This window comes from Adelges cooleyi, unplaced genomic scaffold, assembly GCF_023614345.1.
Source record: "Adelges cooleyi isolate 19-005CV unplaced genomic scaffold, UGA_ACOO_1.1 ACOO_flye_CR_arks_rails_tigmint_CR_PRNA_2, whole genome shotgun sequence".
NCBI lineage: Eukaryota > Metazoa > Arthropoda > Insecta > Hemiptera > Adelgidae > Adelges > Adelges cooleyi.
Window position 1 is genome coordinate 8,032,764 of NW_026095860.1, and position 21,058 is coordinate 8,053,821.

The 21,058-nt window shown below is 32.3% G+C and overlaps 1 protein-coding gene across 1 annotated transcript in view; it reads left to right on the plus strand.

Moving 5' to 3' along the window:
• The window catches only part of LOC126833720 (protein O-mannosyl-transferase TMTC1-like), an 84,771-nt gene that overhangs the window by 29,643 nt on the left and 34,070 nt on the right, over window positions 1–21,058 (plus strand). The window contains exons 4-10 of the mRNA XM_050565220.1: window positions 573–713; window positions 2,084–2,156; window positions 2,673–2,776; window positions 14,317–14,506; window positions 18,555–18,676; window positions 18,889–19,062; window positions 19,143–19,256. Of these exons, the coding sequence (XP_050421177.1) occupies window positions 573–713; window positions 2,084–2,156; window positions 2,673–2,776; window positions 14,317–14,506; window positions 18,555–18,676; window positions 18,889–19,062; window positions 19,143–19,256 (918 nt within the window). The remainder of the gene's footprint in view (window positions 1–572; window positions 714–2,083; window positions 2,157–2,672; window positions 2,777–14,316; window positions 14,507–18,554; window positions 18,677–18,888; window positions 19,063–19,142; window positions 19,257–21,058) is intronic.

The following is a 21,058-nucleotide window of genomic DNA, read 5'->3' on the forward strand; positions in this document are numbered from 1 at the left end:
CGACACTGACAAGGTATTACGCAAAGCCAGTAGCCACACTATAATCAATATAGCTAAATAAAAACAGAGTAAAACGAGAAAACGACTACCCTGAACTGACATTGTATTTAAATCTCATCTATTAATTATCCTAGAAAATAATTATTTTGAAAAATCGATAGAATACAAGATAAGATACATACTTTTTTAATTCACTGCTTGGACATCTCATAAATTATGTCCTAATATACCTTTTATTGTTTTACTGTTCATCATAAAGTAAGTCATATTTGATGAAGTAAAGATATATTTTGTGCTAAGACTTTTGTAGTGGGCATAATTCAAAACAATTATTTGATAAAATGTATAAATATGTTAACATTTTGTAATCGAACACTTTTTTCCCATATTGTTCTTATTCGATAAAACTGAAAATATAAGATGGTCTTAGTTTTATACTTTCAACATTAGCTAATATTTATTATTTACATAACTCATAGTTATGGTATAATCTCAATGAAAATTATTTCCATATGTACCTATTCTAGAAGTATCCACATACATGGAATTTAATAATTGTGATCATATTATAGTATACAGTGGAAATGCAAAGAACAAGTGCTGCTCAGCTGTACGTTTGCAGCATTATCGATGCTAGCTAAGGAAACGGGACTGATGGTGCTTTTGGTAAACTTGGCTTATGACGTTTATTCGTCGTGGAGTCACATCAGAAAGTAAGTATACACAATGAGTAACAACGGTTTTATTATATTCTGTCCCTGTGAAATCCGATAAGTCAACTATTTTCTCTTCACTCGAGACGGAACTTCTCTCCTTTTGTGTTTTTTTTTACTTCCTCCACAAGTATGTACTAAAATTGGGTTTATTAAATATTGCTGATTCATTCAGTTAAGGCCTAAAGGCTTTTGTATCGGCCAACAGAAGTAGTTTCGCAAATATTTTCATTCGACTCAACGTTATTGATTTTATTTAAGTGCAACATTTTTTTTTTTTACCTATCAATAACCCTATTGTGTCGAAGGTAGTTTATTTATATTGTAGTTCTTTCGACAGTTTATACTTTGTTCTCCTCTATATTATCGTTAAGTGAAATGTATAAGACTAAAAATAATATACAATATTAATGTATAACATATTAATATTAAAGTATGGACACAATAATAATTTGATATACAGCTGTATAGAATACATTTTATGTATTATTTTAATTTTGAAACAGAACTAAACGGGAGAAAGAATAGTCTTATGTTTTTGAAAACGCAACAAAATATGTATATTTACTTATCATGCTTGTACACTAGTGAAAATAAATGATTGGGCCCTATTGAATCGTATTGGTAGGTTAGGTTAGGTTGTTCTTGAACAAAAGAAAATATATCAAATTTAGGTAACCTAGCTCTGCAGATTTATATTAACCAGATTAATTTGGATAGTTTATTGTAGTCTGTTAATACGAACGCTTATATATTAATTATTTTAAACAATGCGTTTATACCCATAGTATATGATACATGCATATAGAGACGTGTATTGATTCTGAAAAGCGAGATTAAACCCATTCAAACCATAATTAAATCGTCGTATCAACAAAACAAAACCAATGATTTTTATTAAATATTCTGGTTTCTGAGTATTACACTTGCATATATAAATATATATATATATAATTTTGTACATGACATATGTATTGTTTATGATAGTGCAAACAGCGAACAATTATTGTTGCTGAAAATTGAACATAGTATTTTTTTAATTAAATTTGAACTAGCTTAGGTTAAGGTGAAATAGTTTTACAAATTTTAATTAAATGTTTGTTTTTGAAAGGAAAATTCTAAATTTATATCGTTTTACAAAAATTAATGGAATTCACTCTGGAAATGTATCTAAAAATATTACGGTACATGAATTGACTAAAAAAATTATACTTCAATAAACATTTATAAAATAATTGTATAAGAAGAACTATGATCATTTTTTTCCATGCTCTTAAAAACCATGGAATTATATCCAGTTTTATAGCCGTTCCAAACCTTCTTTACACTCATAACCATTTTTTAAGCTATTTATTCTTTTCCGTGTTTAGATCATTTATGGAACACAGACACACAGAAGAATATAGATCATTTACCAAAAGGGCTGCTCAAACTGTATTTGCTGTAAGTATTGTATAGATTGTATTGTACTATATTATATTGTTTGACAGGCAGACCCTTTATATTATACAGTAGTCTTTATAGACGAAATACATAATTTTTTAAAAATAGAGTCATCAATTTATTTTTCATTATACACACATTGAGTGATAATATATTGTATTTCATTATGAATAAAAAAAACATAAATACAATTTTAAAAACAAAATATTTTTCTATCAAACTTGCGGTTTACTCGACTGTAAAATATGTTGTATATTAACAACAATGACCATAATAATAATAATAATAACACGTCGGTATTACACTATAATAACATTTCCCAAGTGGAAAAGGCGCTGAGACAAACTGTGGCTGTTGCGGGCAAGCCCGTCCAAGTATAGTATTGTTGAGCCGAAACGACTTCTCACCACCGCCAAGCCCGTTTTCCCGCTCGTCCGTGATTATTATTATTATTATACTCTTCCCTAAGTATGTCGCAGAATATAATTTGACGTCTACTTACCGAAAACTTTGCAGACGGCGGTGCTGTTGGCGTTTCGGTTGTACATGCTCCAGGGCAGCTTGCCGAAATTCACCGAGCCAGACAATCCCGCCGCATTCCATGACAGCTCACGAGTCAGGTACTATTGATGATATTATTAATTATTATAATCTGCTAAAAGCATAACATATTTTATTTGCTATACTTTCTGCACTCAACTAATCTCGCCACGTTAAATTGATGTTGCCTATTACTTGTTATTTTATGAATCAGAAAAAAAACGAGCAAAGTCTAATTGAAATTGTACGTAATGAGTTATATAATGATCAAACTTTAACAACAATGTATTCTGACCACTTTATCCCATTTAATATTCAAAATTATATTTTGACTTTTGGACGTAATCATTTATGATATCTCACGACTAATAGTCTGCAATAGTCTTTTACATATGTATTACAAATAGTTGGTCTAAAAGGGACAATCTCACTTTTTGTAACATAACCATTATACATTTTTATATGTTCTGTATTTGTTAGATTTTTTTACCTTAACATTGATAATTTTTCGATTTTAGCTCTGCGAGGATTGTTTTTTTACATAAGCATTACGCAAATAAAATAAGTGATGTAGAATTTTCTGAACTACAAAAGAATAATTATTATAAGATGACTACAAGGTATATGTGTTAGGGACGTGAACGTTTAAACCAACAAGCTTATTAAAAAACTTGATTTAATAAACCAATATTTTCAATTTTTCTTGGTCCACTAGGTATTGAGTTAAAAAGTATTGGTTTAAATGTTAAATGACTGACAAAAACTTTATCACATAATAATTGTCAAGCGGAAAAATGTTTAAGTTCTAACGCTGTAAAACATTTTTAAAAACTGTTTGTATAATTTCTGCAAAACCAATTAGCTTTTGATAACAACTATAAATTCAAAGGGATGAGTGTGCACATACTATTTTCTATTCTATTCGAAAACCGTACGATGCTTTATATAAAAGACTTACATGTGTGTTAACAGTCTCCCCGATTTACATATAAATGCATACGGTCGTTAATTAGATTATCATAATAATATAATATATATGATTTTCCTTTGAATAACTCCAGCGAAACATACTAAAATTAAAACGGCACAACGTGATTATTTTACTATACAGATAATGATAATGATCATAGTAAATCATATTGTACCGTGATTGTTCTATAAAGTCTGCGCATCGCGCTCGGTCGACCCTAAAGTTTACACTTCAGTGAGTACCTGTGTACACGCTTTTATTGTCTTCAAATACTATATAAAACAAAACAATAATAGTTCTAAGTAATATAAAATAAATCCTTTAAGTTATTTAAGTTTAATGCGGGAGGGGAAGTGCGGTTGGGTAATGCGTGAAGATAAAAATAGTACTACTCACCATCCTTTCTCCCATCCTAAACATTAAACTTAAACGACTTTAAGAATAATTATCAAAAACTGTTTATCGACCATTCAAAATGTTCAGTAAATTTGTCTTAATTTAAAAAGTAAGTAAGTATATGATTACCCTGTATTCGTATCAAAAAGTACTAATGCCTACCTCTAAATCTAAAAAAATAAAATCAAGTATTATTGCTTGATATCCCAAGTGTGAAGTGACGAAGTATCAATAGTATAGAACCCCTTACGAAGGGCTACATTACGAAAAAAAAACTCTGTACTCAAGAGTATACATATATAAACAAGTGAGCGCACATGTTTAATTCATTGATTTTATCTCGCTTCAAAGTAATTTTATGTCCAGTTTTTATGGGAGTCACATAAAAACTGTATAAACGAAAACTATAAATTGCTTTCTTAAACACGCGATAAACATAAAACAAGAATTTTATTAGTATTGAGTTAACATTATGAGGTTACAAATTCATAACCGATAAGTTGATGTGGTATGATGTACACCCCATTTTAATAAAAAAGGATAATATAATATATAATATTATATATTTCTTTCTGTAAGCACAATATACTTGTGTGGAGTTTACTACCACACTCGACACTTTCTGTCATTCCAATAAAAAAATATTGTTACATAAAAAATCAATACTTTTTGTTCGTTTTCATACAAATAACGTGACTACGTTAATTGCGTAAGATAAAATATCATATTATAATGTTAAATAATTTAAAAAACCTTCATTTGATGTTGTTGAAACTACTAAGGGTGGTTTTTTATCCAGGAAGAAGCCCTTAAATGTCATTGAAGCCACAAAGTCTTTAATATTATATTAAATAACAAAGAAAACTCTCTTTAGCTATTGCTTTTTGTAAAGTGTTCAACTATAAAACATAATAATATGTACAGTGTACACTGTACACTAATAATTAATTTTATTTAACTTAAAAAAACGTCGCTAATTATACACACTACACTATTTATAATAATTGGTAAAGTCACATGAGCGATCTTCTACACAAGTTGCTCTCTTATAATGTCTAATTACATTTTTTAGTGTTTAAATCCTTTTTAATAATTGGAAATTTATCGTTCAACTTTGTGATATTTGTTTTTTAGGTACTTTACCGAGTAGCAGCGTGCTATGGTCGTAAAATACTAAATATTTACGGGAGTAATAGAGAGCAACCCATTACTAATGAAGTATTACACAGAGGGGAAAAAGTGTTATCCAATAAATGTTTAAATAACGTAACAAAAAAAAACGTTTATTTTAGCAAACACCACATTGTTTAGCGCAATAGAGATGTAATAAATCATTTTTTACTACCTATAAAAACCGCATTATTATATAATCCACATACATTTTTTTTCCAAAAAAGCTTTAATATGTTACTAGTAAATAAAATATTGCTACAAATAGTCGCTATTAAAGTATAAGAGGTATAGATAGGTTTTGAAATGTATCGCTGAACAACTCGGGAACAGCAAGAAGTTTCCAAAGTAGGCCAAAACAAATATTAGATATCAAAGTGATTGAATTATTGTCAAACACTTTGATGTGAATTTCAGGTAAGCGTAGGAATCTGGAAAAGTAAAAAGTTTATCTTTGAATATAGTTTTATTACTATATTCTAATTTTTAATCTCCAATCCAAGTACTCGTACATCGTTAATTGAGTCATATAACATAATAAAAAAATAAAAAGTCATATAAAAATAAAGAGTGAGATGAGGAGTAAAGAAAATGTTTCATAACACTGTTCTGATACCGCTCCGTCAAAATTACAAAGTTAATTCTATACTTGCACTTAATTAACGTCGTCATCATGTTTGACTTTCGAACAATGCAAAAAGAAAAAAATATCGAATACAATGTAAAATTGAAACATAATGAGAGCTCATATACGTTACATGCTCGTTAAAACATATTCGAGTTAACATTTTTTTTAATACATAAGGTTTTTTTAGATGTAAACCGATCAACTTAACCTATAAGCGGATTTTCAATTATGAATTTATTTTTTCTTAAATGGATTATAAAAATATACTAATGAAGTACTAAAAATTATATTTTAATATTGATCATATTAAAAAAGTAAATAAGTATACATGTATTAAAAATATAGTTATACTCAAAAATCTTACAACATTATACATTGCAAATTTCTTACTGTGCTTAAGCCATACAAATCAGTATATTTGAAGCAATAATAGTAAGTTGTAATAATTGCTAAAACTTTTTTTAATGCTTTTAATATTGTAAAAATATTTAAAAATCATGCATGGGCATGAAACCAAATATTGATACAAATATTTCAATAAATCACGCGTATACTGTGCATATTTAAATTATTATTCTTTTTTTATACTTAACCAACTTTCATTAAGTCTATTTATGTATCATTTTTTCTAAAAAAAAAAAAAATGTTATACATAATATTATATTTCATTATGTAATTAAGACTCCATTGAACATCCGGACAGAAGATTTTTCGATTTCATTCACTATGCGGTTTTTTTTACTTTTTAAAATAGTTTTATGTTATTATAAGAAAATGTAAAAGTATACTACCTAGAACAAACCCTTCACCAAGGGTCATGCGGGGTGGTGCGGTAATTTTACCAAAAAGTTTCTAGGAAAATTTGTTGCATAGTATAACCGGTGTAAGTGCCAAATGGTTCAGCAAACCGAGCGTGTCAAAATCGTGGAAAGTCTGCAACGTAAACCGCCGACAAACCACATAAAGCTATAGTAAATAAGTATATATATATAAGTTCAAAAACTTCACCTCGCCCACAAGTTAATTCGCGGAACGTTATGGTAGCGCAACATTGTTGTAAGCTTTTTCGATTACTGCGGTATATTCAGAGCGTCGCACGCATCGATGACAATATTTTTACATAGAAATCTTATTTAAAATCTGTTGCCAAAACAATTTCAGGCACCCAGTGTATAACATAACATAATAATTGTTAAGTGGACGATGTATGTGACTTATGGCCTTCGCTCAAATACACTTTGCTCGAGCTAACGGCGTTTTACTATACTCTGTTGTTAAAAGTGTTTTGACCGTTGCGTTGGATGAACCACAAGTTTGGTTAGGTCGGCGATCAGCCTAATCGTTGGGATATATGAAGAGATGTAGTGTTACCGGTGAGCGAACAAAGAAAATAATCCAAAAGTGCTTTATGACCGAATCGGCGTTATTAGCTTTGGAAATTGACTCGACATTGCACCGCTTGAACATAATAATATTATAATTAATGGGACAGACACTGTTAAATTTGCCAGAACGGGTGGGCCGAGTGATGTATAGTATTCTCTTTTCGAGTGTACCACCCTTCCAACATGGATTCGTATCTATGAGCAAACGTCAAATGCATACTAAAGACACGGTATACTAATATGATTATGAATATTTTTTTTTTACAACTGTACACAAAAAACGCGTTACATTAATTTAAAAAAATATTATATATAGTAATTGCAGCTTTATTATTGAGTTTAGTGTGCAAAAAATGTTTTTAATTTTTAATTCTCCGGCATGTGATAAAATATTATAGTTATATAATATAACGGCGTACAAATTGCACAAAATGTTTTGATATAATGATAGTCTATACATGTATTTTACAAAAAAAAATTACAAAAATGTTACTAATTGCTTTTTAATTGGGAGGCCACCGATATTAAAAACACAAACACGTTTTGCATAACACAACGTCAAGTTGTAATTTATTATCGGTCACGAGGCTCTAACATATATATTTTTATAATTCATGATGATTGCATGACGGTCACTACAATCATCTAATCGACTTGTAATTTATAGTTTGAAAATTACCATTAATAATACCGAATATAACTCGTTAACTCGTTAGTCAATGGCCTTTGTTGCCAAGACTTATTGTTTAATTAAACATTTTTTTTAATGATAATTTATAACCGAAATGCTGTTTTAGCAGAAAATGATTCAAATAAAATCTTTATTATAACTTATATTAAATAATCACAAACACTTTTTCACAATAAAATAATTATTATTATTTTAAAAGGTAACTTAAAAAAAAAAAGACGTGTTCGGGACATACCTATACTAATAATTTTTTGGCTTTCAGTGACCTAAATTATTATATGGCTGACATATTTATAGTGACGATACGCATCAATAAGCTCTCAAGTGGAGAGCCTGGTTGAAGAATTACATTTTAAATCACGTATGGGGTCTCGGTTTTGTACCCGTTTTGACTCCCTGTGTTTCCCCGTGTATGGCGACTGACCGAATATGATTATAGAAGAAGACGGGGTAGAGCGTTTCGTGGTGGTACAACTAACATTATCGCGAGTCGTTAAACGCCATACATGTTTGGAGTAACTAATTCGCGAATTACTAACGGTATAATTGTTAAATGATTTTCGGTCGCAGCATAATATTATAATAACGTGTCGGCGGGGTCCGGAGGATTTCGGCGTGCCGAATCGTTTTGGTGTGGTAAAACTATGCAAGGACCACATTACATTGTTTGCTTTTCGACCGAGCCCCGTTAAATGGCTGGATGTCGAATAATTTATAGTGTATATCTTGTAGCTCACCCCTATACGGCGGTAGTTAATATTAAACGGTGGTCGTGGTGGCGAAGAAATAGCGCGTGCGAGGAGGGGAGACATGTACCCTATGGCTGGGCATCCGGCAAGCCTTGATCTCGCTATACCATGTTTTGGAATGTTCAAAACGGACATATTTTAGAACCCGTTTATACGGAGATATTCTGTCGGCCGATAAATTTAACGCCGGCCCGACCGAGCAGCCCTAGCAGTTATCATTGTTGTCCGGTGGTTGTGGAGGCGACAAGGGAATTCCAGCCCGCCGTAGGGGTTATATTTTGTTTGTTCGTTGCCAGCAGCTACTGATACACTGGTAAATTTACCTCGTGCAAAAGTAAACGTCGACCCCCAAAAAACCGGAAATGCCACTTGCCGGGTGTACACACACAGTACACCGGCAGCACCATTATACTGTCGCCGGCACGGTTGCCGACCGAATTCATTATGCATTTTGTTTTAAATGCTAAACAATATCGGCCTCGGTTGTTTTTGTAAACGGTAAAAAACGATTATTTCGCACCGGAGCAGAAGGGAAACTGACAAAGAGCGTAGCAAAGCACACACCCAATACCACTGGTCGTTTAGACCGCCATCGATCCATTAAAAAAAAACAGTCCGTTAACACTTCTATTCTAACCGATCGTGATGTTTTTACCGAACAGTTTATCTATAAATGGTTTTCGAATGGAGCAAATCGGTTGCTAAATATTTTACCAACAACTGTAAATAAGTCATTAGCCGCAACCAAAACATATTCATTTCACGACTTGTAATAAATGCGGTTTTTATATATTTTACTTCTTAACCGTTGCCTGAAATCATCATGTAGTCGGATCTATAAATCATAAATCGTTCATCAAACATATTTTGCCCAAATTTAGCCAATTGAATTCTAATCAAAATACGTAAAGTGAAAATGTATATGAGCAATATATTTGTGTTCCATGCTTTCTGAAGCCGAAGACTGCAAAGTGCAATAGATAAAACCTAAAAAAGTATTTCCATACATAGTTTGTTAAAAATATTTATATTACTATTATCATTATCATCGTTACTAAATAAGTTTATGGCCTTTATTTGTAGATACAGTTATTGTTGAAATAATAATTATTACCTTACGGCTTACACTATCATTTTCCAATCAAAATTAATTTCCATCAAATATGTGCACAATATAACTTTAATAAATGTGCACATGTCTTATCAAGGTAGTACTTAATTAATCTGCAGTTTCATGGTCGCGAACTAAATTAGGGGTCATAATAATATACACTATACGTTTTTACTTTGACTAAGCTACTTACAAAGTTTAGCCTACTACAAAGTCTAGTTCACTAATTAGGTCACGCAATTAACGATAATCTTATTATATGATAAAATACACAAACACCTGTGAGCATATTATCAAAAACACTTATTATTATTATATAGACCTTTGGCTTATCCATGTTAATTTTTGTTTTATTTTTAAATAATCCTATTAAAATGTTAAAATTACACAAGTTAAAATCGCATAAAATAAGTTATATTAAACACTTATTTAACGCGGCAAACTTAATAAGTGGAACATTTATTTATTGTTTTCATTTAATAATTGACTTGCGCTTAATTGCAGAATATTTTAATGTATGTGTGTCTTTCTAGCTTTAAAAAAAATCAAAATTTATCCAACATCAATACACGAGGCTATACATGCTCGACTATAGGTTAAGGGGGTTTCCCTATACAATTTGCAACCTATTGTTGTCTATCTAATTCCGATTGACAATACTAATTGAAGACCTTAGGTACAGTAGATGAAACTCTTGTTAAGGGTAATGCAATTTGAATACGATTGTCGAAATCAAAAAAATGAACAGGTATGCATAAGTAATGCGTTACCTTGGCGCCATCGAAATTAACATTTCTGCTATTCAGTACTATGACTAAGGTAATTTATGGTACCTACGTAAAACGTAACATAACTATTTTGAACCCACCAAAAGTTCAAAACTTTCTTCGGTAAATGTGTTGACACGGATCACATAGGTGTATTTGCGGTACTCATTCATATTTGATCGATTATTAAATTGAAAAAAGGCTCTTGATTAACAAAAGTTAGTTTTAATGAGGTTTTTGACGTCGCGTATTGTCCTATGACTATTGACTTTACAATATTAACAAATAATATAACAATTAAATGTATAATAAACATTTCTATTACTTACTAAAATAATTATTCATGTTGGGATCATCACATTCTAAGTGTAATAAATAAATTCTATTTTTATGTAAATAAATAATCTCTCTCTCCGAGCTACCCTATCCGTCACTGTAGCTTTTTATTAGGTCTAAATTCTTTATAACGTGTATATTTTACAATCTACAGTTATGCGTCGAAATGTTTAATATAATTGAATTCGATTTTATCACTTACTAATACAATAATTCCTTGCGACTCATGTAATCATCCTGAGGCTTTTATTAAATGTACGTCTTTCAGATTGAAAACAAATGACTAAAAGGCCATGTTGTTCTTACCAAGAGGCTTGATGTTAGTTGGCGTATTTATCCTAATATTGGTATAAAATAAAAACGAGAAGTTTCCACTTATGTTACGAATTTAACCTTTCATGCGTGCTAAACGTGTCAAAGTTAAAACCTACTCGAGCCTTTGAATCAACATATTATGAAGTATGTTTAGCATAACGAACGTTTCAATCGAATTTTCTGTTTTGGATAATTTATATATTATTCCTTCAACAAATAAACTTTTAATGATACTCGGAATAGCTATTAATATGTATTCAAACTTTTATAAACAGCAAATAACACCAAATGTACACATTTCGCACGTGCATGATTTTAACAAGAAATAACATTTAAGTGGAAACCACTAAAAACTATTACATCAAAAAAAGTTAATTTATTAAATTGATCATAAATCAATGGTATTTCAATAGGACATTTATAGTATTTTTTGTCGAACCCAACAAGACTTCTGTGGGTTCGACTAGTTTGGACCGATTGTGAAAATTGGTATTATATATTTTATGTCGAAACTTTCCAAATACTCTACTTGCGAAACGACAAAAATGCAACTTAACGACTTGTGGATACGCTATTAGTATTTTGGGAGCGAGCCAAGGGCAATGATTGCCAAAGTTAGTGAGGTTGGGCTAAAAAGTAGGTATACTGCGCATTGACCATTTAAACCCAAGGTACAAATAATATCACTCGGGGAAATCCCAATTAGAGAGACTTAAGCAATTAAGTGTATTAAAATACATTGTTTAACCCTTTAATAAATATAGTTAAGGCTAGTAAAACATGTTTAAAATTCTAAAATGCATTTATTAAATACAAACTATTAAAACTATTACTCAAGTCTCAACTACAGAAATTGTTACAACTCAAAACTCAAATAAAATAGCATATACTAATTATAAGGGTTTTAAAAATTTAATGTGGGGTTTTTATTTATTCAACGTAAAATAGTCAAAAAGTTCTAACTAAAACGTTAAACATTTTTAAATCAGATCCAATCTTAAAAATTCGTTAAAAATTGAGTCAGTTCAAATGAATTTTGTTTCGACAAAACATCTGTTGACATTTTCAATAAGCTTAATTCACTGCGAACTAGTTTAACTAAGATCATAAGTTCTAAACTTTATTTAAATATAATTAAGGAATAAATATAATTCCTAAGAATACTCCGATTTAAGTTTTAAAAAAAACATTTGAATTCTTCATAACATTTACAAGTCATCGATCGTGGCGCTATTCTAAAAAAACATTTTTGGTTAAATAACTGTTCCGATTTTAAAAATTGTGGGTTTTAAAGTTCTTTACCGATTTTTTTAATGATATTCAAGTTGATGTATTTTCAAAACGTGTTGTCGAATTACGCGTTTCAGAATTCGGTTAAAATTAGAACGAATTGTTTTCGGCCAAAAATGCCTAGATATAAAGGCCCTTTAATATAGAAAGCTGTACTATTTATACCAGTTTTACGTTTATGTAAACTAATTTGTATGCAGTCACTTGGAAGTGATCGGAAAAATGACTGCTGGCGTAGACGATAAGTGTAGATCGCTGGTTTCTAATGCTACGAGTGTACCGATATAACGTAGACATATATTTAAAACGACAGCTTTAAGTGAATCAATAAGAGTAAGACTTAACGTATTCTTTTTCTGATAAAAGAAAAAATGTGCTTTTTTTTAGACGTACCTCCACAAGGTAAACTTATTTTAAAAGCTCAGCTTATGTTTAAAATATAAACGTTGCCTTTGAAACAGGTCAATTGGAATTGGATTCGAGCTCGTTTTCTTTAGTTGCCGACGGGATGGCTTAAACTATTGAGATCAAATAAACATGGCCCTCGCGTTCGCTTTTCGTTGATCCCAAACAAAACTATAATATTTAAGTGAAAAAAAAAAGCCAATTTATTTTAAATACGTTTCCTACCTAATTTATGTCGTGTTAAAAGCTGAAAAATTTCCTTTGCAGTCTGGTGGCTGACTTTTGCCAACTCACCTTCTCTCTCTTTCTTTGAATTTTCGTCGAATGTATTACACACGCCGCTATATAATGTCTTCAGACCAGAGTAAGAAATTACTTATCTTGTTGCACGTGTCTCGAATATTGGTAAATGCGCGCGTCGGAGTGTGTACGATTGTGTGTAGTGAGTCAAGTGGGCGAAGAGGTAGGAAAATAAAAATAAAGAGAGCGAAAGAGTAAAGTCCTAGTACACTAACCATTAGACCGCATTACGGATCTAGTTGTAACGTGCAGACGTTACCTTACCGCGTTACATCGTTTTTTACCGCAACGCTTAAACGCCTTTTGGCAGTATTGCGAGTTCACATTTTCTCTGATTGTATCGACATTTTCCCTCGCAAAATTATACTGTCGACACAAACAAAAATTAGCTTTTTTTGTCGGTTCATTAGTAAGTCGTAATATAGATTGATCCTGGTTTTGTGAATATATTATATAAAAGTTAAACTACTAAACTAATTCGTCCAGTCACAATTCCCATTGTTAATGACTATATGTCTAAATATAGTATTGTACAAAATAATTTTGTTGGAAAATATTTTCCATTTTGAAAACATATTTGCTCATGTCATTTTACGTTGTTATACAATTTCTAAAGTTAACGTTTAACTTTTTTTATTGGTATTCCAGAAGGATATTGATTTTTGAACTTGAAATGGTAACAGAAATAGTTAATTCAATTTTTTAATTTAACGTTTTTAATAGAATATTTTGCTGGTCAATAATCGGTTTTAGATTACAATTTTTACGTTTTTGTGTTAATAACTTGGTGTTTTAGTTATTAACCAGTCAACATTTTTAAAAAATAAATTTTAATTTGAAAAGTTTATAAAATTCATAAATTGACGTTTGTTTCAAAATATGCGCTTTGATAAATACCTACCAGTAGTTATTACCAGATGACTATCAGGTTATTACCGGATCATTATAAATTTAAAAAATGCGATAAATGGAGTGGTGGTTAGGAGATTGCAGATATAGTTAGGAAGGGAGGGAAAGGAGTGAATATTTTTGAAAATCAATCAAGTTTGATCCGTGTAGCGGAAAAATAATTTTTTTAATAATATTATTAATTTTGCTGTTTTTCAGGTTCCTGAGTTACAGCTACGTGGCGGTGTTTAACTTGTGGCTGATGTTGTGTCCGTCGGCGCTCAGCCACGACTGGCAAATGAACTCTCTGCCATTGGTCACGTCCGTGAATGACGTCAGAAACTTAGGAACCTGTCTTGTAGCGGCGTTCTTGTTTTGTGTTACGTGCAAGATACTGATGGACATGGACGTGAGTACATATATTCATAGACTCGGCTAAGTAGACCGTTTTTTGTCTTCTAAAAGTATCTACCTATGCCATTTACCGGACTTTTACTGCCGGACACGTCAACAACCCGTGTATATACTAAAATAAAACAAAACCAATTATATTACTACTACATAATATGAAACGCAAGTGTATGGTATCGTGACAATCGCGAAGCGCATCAATTTATTATAATACGTACTACCTATTATTAGGTACATAACTTGTAAATAACATAGCCAGCTGCCCAATACAAATTACGTTATGTACAAACGACTAGTTGAAAGTATTTTATGGCGTGAGATTTGGACATTACAATAGTTGCGTTTAATACATTATACAGGTAAAATTTAAATCAATAAGCGCCGGCAAGCTCGCCGATTCGTTATTTTTGTCATTTTCATTTTTTATTAGTTGGAAAATATAATATCACAATGAGTTTCCGTATCGATGACGTATACGCAGTGAGTCTATTGTATGAAGTCACTCTCCTTTGAACATTTTACAGTTATAAAAAAAGTTATACCTACATATTGTACACAATATTTAGCCAAACCTATTTAGTTCAATTACAGTATGAAAAATTACTCATTTAATTTAATATTATTAATTAAATAAACATTAATTATTTTATTATTATTGTAGTTTTAATTGGAAAATACAGCAAACTCAAAATTATACTCTTGCCCCATGCGAAATTTGAGTCCTAGAACCGCCCCTGCTCTTTGCTGTGTTAATATATGATTTGTCAAATTTTATTTTTAAGTTAAGATTTATTGAAGAATGCCTAAACAAAGCGTCTTTATAAATGCTAGTGTATAGGTCCCTCAATCAACTACGCTTACATAATATTATATTATATTTCGCTCGCGGCTCGATCGCGAAGGGTTAAAGAGTACTCGTTACACTAAGATCACAAACGTGTATGTCTAAACTTTCTCTCTCTATATGTATACATGTATGTGTGTATGAATTTATTATACAGATATATAAAAAAAAATAGCGCATTGTATATTCCTACTCCGAGCAATATATTAAAATGTAAACGGTCATAAATAAAATCCATAAACGTTCGATGTAGTCTCTAAACGGTCATATTCGGGTAACGGAAAACATAAAATTTGTATGTGTGCGTTTGTATGTATCGTGTGTGTGTGTGTGTGTGTGTGCGTATATTTCAATATATTACACGGTGTCTCGACATTAAACACCCTTCCATGAATTCACGTATATTGCCGACAATACATACCACCACCTTATCTGCACCAAGGCTGTAGTGGGTAACTTTTAGGAAGCTCGTCCGTGTGCCTCTGTAAAATGCGATTTACGGCGGCGGGTAAAAACCAAACTTAGGTCCTACAGCCGCTAATATCATAGCGATGGCCTGAGATAATGCGACCGTAATTAATGTCGGGTGTGATCGCACGAACAGTGCCAACAGGAATTTCCGCGAAGATGCCGGAGGAACGGTGCTGCACCCTCTTGAGTTATGACTTCCGTCCTTGGTCGGTGGCGATTCTGCCGGGTGCCAATAATAAATTCCCGGTGCCGGTCAAGTCACGGATACCGGCATTTTATGCACAATCGGTTTGGAGGTTGAACACCGTTTGGCCGATGATAAGCCAGCCTAAAGGTCGACTGGGGCTCGTTAACATTTTGGCCGAAACATTTTTGGCAAAGATATAGTGCCCGCGTAAACATCATAGGTCACCACTCGACCGTACATAACATTCGCATGTATATTGTACAATATCTAAATGCATATGTCACATAGTACACTATGTTGTTAGTACTAGCTGATGTTTTAATAAACGATCGAGCCGAACGGGTCCGTGTTCGATTCCGTGTTGGGCGAGTGACAGAACCGCGAATAGCCTTGTATACCGTTTGTATTAGCTCCTAAGTATATATGTTATTATCAGGGCCCTAGTTGCGGTAATTAAACAAACGAACAACACGCTATCGAGCCCATATGTATGTGATGTGGGCGTAAAAGTAATGTATTTATATTATATATGTACTGTACGTGGTACGCGCGTATTTTATTCATTATTGACAACGCGAAAGGCGGTGACCCATGCACTCACAGTACACACATGCCATTTGGACCCCCCCCCCCTCTTCGATTAGAGTGCCTTCATCGCCACGTTCCCGTTTCGATTCCCAAATGACTCATATTTACTACTAGGAACACAAGGCGGTCGTGTGATGTTTTTGGTACAAAATTTTACTACACATATATGGGTATATAATTTTATAAAATAATAATAATTCCATACTCGAGGGACATACCTTTCGAAGGCAGTAAATTATAATAATATTGTCGGTTTTTGTATATGGAATTGGTAAAAAATATACAAAAAAGCCTATTGTATTGCATACATCGAGGCAGAACGTTTCGATAATAATATTTTTATTCCATCGGTTTTTTTTAACCAATCGAAACCACACTTTTTTTTTTGTTACCGTGTATAATTATATTTTCATTATGTATCGTATAAAACGATGAATATGAAATATTAATTCTAAAGCCACACAGGGTTTTTTTTTTATAAAATACACCATTATTTAATTGCGTATTGTAAACCGCGGATATATATGTATACACGCACATTTATGTCATAATTTATATTAAGTTGTTTTTGATTTGGCGGTTTTAAATAATATTGGTACTTATCCAAATGCTAGACAAATACATTTAAGATTCTAGCTAGAAAATATGAAGTGGTTATTTCTTTTAAATTCTGTAGACTGTATACAGTTACATGCTTAGAGCGACTGATACAGAGAATTTAGCGACCTTCCTTAAGAACACTGTCACACCTTATTTTCCTACTTTATATTCTTAATATTTTGATTTAGACAATCGACTAAGCTAGTATCCAAAAGCATTAGGATCATAAGCCAAATAAAGTTTTAAACTGTAGTATGTTATAGTATATAATTAAGTACGGTTATACAATTTTAATTTACTAACCGACAATTTTTATGTAATCATCAACTCATAAACATTGATTGGTCGCTCGATAACGTTTGCAGATATACTGAAGTACAATTTTTATTAAATTGTAAGTCCTTACTAAATCGTTAATATCTTATTATGTTTCATTATTTTCATAAATATTAAATACATTACACTAGTTTTAAAACCAAATTCGACTATTTTTACTGGTATCTGAGTAGGTAATATTGGAATCTGACCTTTTTAGCCATACCGAACTAGAGTAAACAAACTTGACCTAGTACCGTTAATGTAATGTAATAACACATAAGGCGAAGCCACCCGCGGCATCATTGTATACATTACGGATTTAATTAAGTATAATGTTTACGAATAAAGCGAAATATATAATATGGTTCGAACATGAATAAGGTGGTGTTGCGAGCTTAACGGATTTATCTCGTATCCGTTCCTGAATACAGTGCACATAATAATAATAATAATGTATTAAATTAATATCGTCATAAATATCACTATTCGATTCAAACCAATTTTTAATGGCGAAATATGTTTTGTTATTTATCTTGTCAAGCGCGATACGTTATTTTTATACCACATCCGGATAATAACAAGATTTACGGGTTTGCCGGTAACAAAATGATGTACGAGTATATTACTGTAGGTAGTATTGGTAAAAAAAAAAGTAAATAAAACTAACTATCTAGCCACCGGATCGACTACGCAGCAATGAACATAAAATTGCATTTTTTGTCCCCTTCTGCTCTCCCGACTACCCGACATCATTATACCTATATATTTTATATTTTAATACGGTTACGGATTTATATCATCATGGTATCATATTAGATTTGTTGATTCATCATTCCATTCGAGTTACAAATACCTTCTAAGCTATTGTTAGGTTTTTTTCATTTTTTGATTCGCATGTTGACATGACTTATTGAACGGGTAAACATAAAACGACGAGCAACTATATTATAATATAACATGTTCGTGTTTTTCCAATTAAATTGTAAATGGTCAATTTGTATTACATAATGATAATAGTATGCTTTTTATATTTTTCAGAATCAAAAATACGGTGCCCAGGTGTTGGCCGCACTTCTTCTCGTTGTTCCTTATATTCCTGCTTCCAATCTTCTGATCACTGTCGGATTTGTAGTGGCCGAAAGAATACTATACATACCAAGGTAACAATTACAGCTCTCAGTCATTGCGCTAACATAGACGTCCATACATCATTGCTGCGCCCTCCAACGATTTCATATATAAAATTCATATTACTTTCACCCTAAACGTCATCGTTCTGTCACGTATCGCACACCAAAGTATTTTACTTTTCTCTCGTCGTTATCGATTATAATCGTTTTGACGTTGCCTTATATATTATTGTTTTTCGCAGCATGGGGTTGGTCTTATGGTGTGTTTATGGTCTTCAAACACTGTTGAACAACAAGAAGTCGTCCCGTTGGCTGTTTGTGACGGCCAAATGCCTTGTCGGACTCACGCTGGCCGCGTTCGTCGCCAGGACCGTGTTGAGAAATAGCGATTGGCTGTCAAGGCCGACGATCATCAAGTGAGTGTGCAAACACTGTTATTATCAACTAAAAAATCTGACTTCGTCCGCGGTATAATCGGCTCGATGTGGTTTTTCAGAGCGGGTTTGAAAACGTTGCCGCACAACGCCAAAATGCACTACAACTGGGCGAACTACCGCAGGGATATAGGGGATACGCAGACGGCTGTACACCATTACAGGGAAGCTCTAAGGTGAGTTGCATTTTAATTACTACACAAGATCGGTTTCCCAATTAAATGGTATTTCGGTCGTCGCGTTTTTTTTATGACAGCGATAAGACGTGTCACGAGCCAACCGCGGTTTACGCCGAAACCTTAACCGAAAGTATTAATTAAGCAGGCCAGGCACACCGAGACCGGGCTCGTTAAAAGGTAGTAATAATATAATGATAATAATATTAAAATAAACGTTATTAACAAAGTGACCCCGGAATACATAGTTTTGTTGCCGTGACAGCAAAGAAAGACGAAAACACCGGATCATGAAGCTGCTATCTGTGGGCGTTGACGGGCAACAAAATGTGTTTCTGTATTTTTCCTATTGCATAATTGCTTGCCGTGTGACATGTTTTGCTGTTAAATATTATTATATGCGTGTGTACAATATGGGTTTATTTGCGAAAAGCCTTAGCGCCGCTACCTGTTACCGCCACGAAAGCCGTTTTAAGTACAACGTGTGACGTTTACAAAAACTGTTGACTCCGAAAAAAAAAAACAATTAATATTATTATTGCAAGACGCAGCGTAAACGGCGGTTATATCTCGACGGCGTCCCTTCTGTTTTTATCTTTGGTTATTTTTCACAAAGATGGCCGAGTATTAAAAAAAGCGAGTTTTATTGCCGAGATACACCGAGAGGGCAGGCAATATTTATGACAATGGATCCGAGCATTGTTTGTTTTTCTGTTAAAGGTTAAAACGTGCACAAAGCGCAAGATAAACTGCCACTGTTATGCGTGACATGTTAAAATATAATATAAATATAGGCTCTCCATCGGGATGATATTGTACCTAACGAAAACTTCGGCGCCGAGTATAAATTACACGGTTTTTGTTTCGCCCTTATCCTACACACTATAATAATAATAAGAACATAGTACACCACAGCTCGGCGGTTTTGCTTTAAAAGCCGCCGTTTTTCTTCGACTACCTCGTCGTGTCGTGTAATCGTTTACACTATTAACTTTATTATTATTTTACAAACTATAGTTTTTATTCAAATGGCCGTTATATATTCAACGATCTGCGCTTTCCCGTGGCGCGTGAATACAGAGATAAAACTTTCTTGAGCCCGGCCCGAACAACGCAACAAGTTCAGACTTCAAGAGTTATGTCTCTAATTAATTACTGCGCGCATTATAGTATTGTACATTAACAACACGGTCGGTGCGAAGACCATATTCTATATTATATTGTACCTAGAACATTTAAAACCGACACAACGGTAGTTCGTTCGAATCCACGACAGTATGTTTGTATTGTTCGAACTTATTCTACATTTTTTTGTTAGACGTGCAACAAAGCAGTTGATCAAAGAAAACGATTGTATTAGAAATTAAAGTTCTACTACTAGTCTACCGTGGATAATGACTATTTATATTAGTAATAATGATAATGAATATTATAAAAGATAAGATAAGGTTAAGATTAGTAGTCAGACTGGGCCATTTTGCTACAGAACAATGGGCTTATGGCCAAAGAGGGCCACCGTTCTTAAATATACCAATATCCTAAATAGCTTTACGAGCTGATCAAAATACAGATAAACAAATTTACTTTAAAACATTTTACGATAAAAAATAGGTTTAGGTATAGTCATATAATATCCTACTTTTAAAAAAATTGTAACTAGATTATTACGATTTAATAATCTACATTTTTTCCCAGATCTGTAGGTTTTTTAAAAAACACATTTTTGAAAATAAACTGTTTAAGAATCGAATTTTTTTTTTATACAATACAATTTATTTTTATTTTAACATTCAAAAAACATC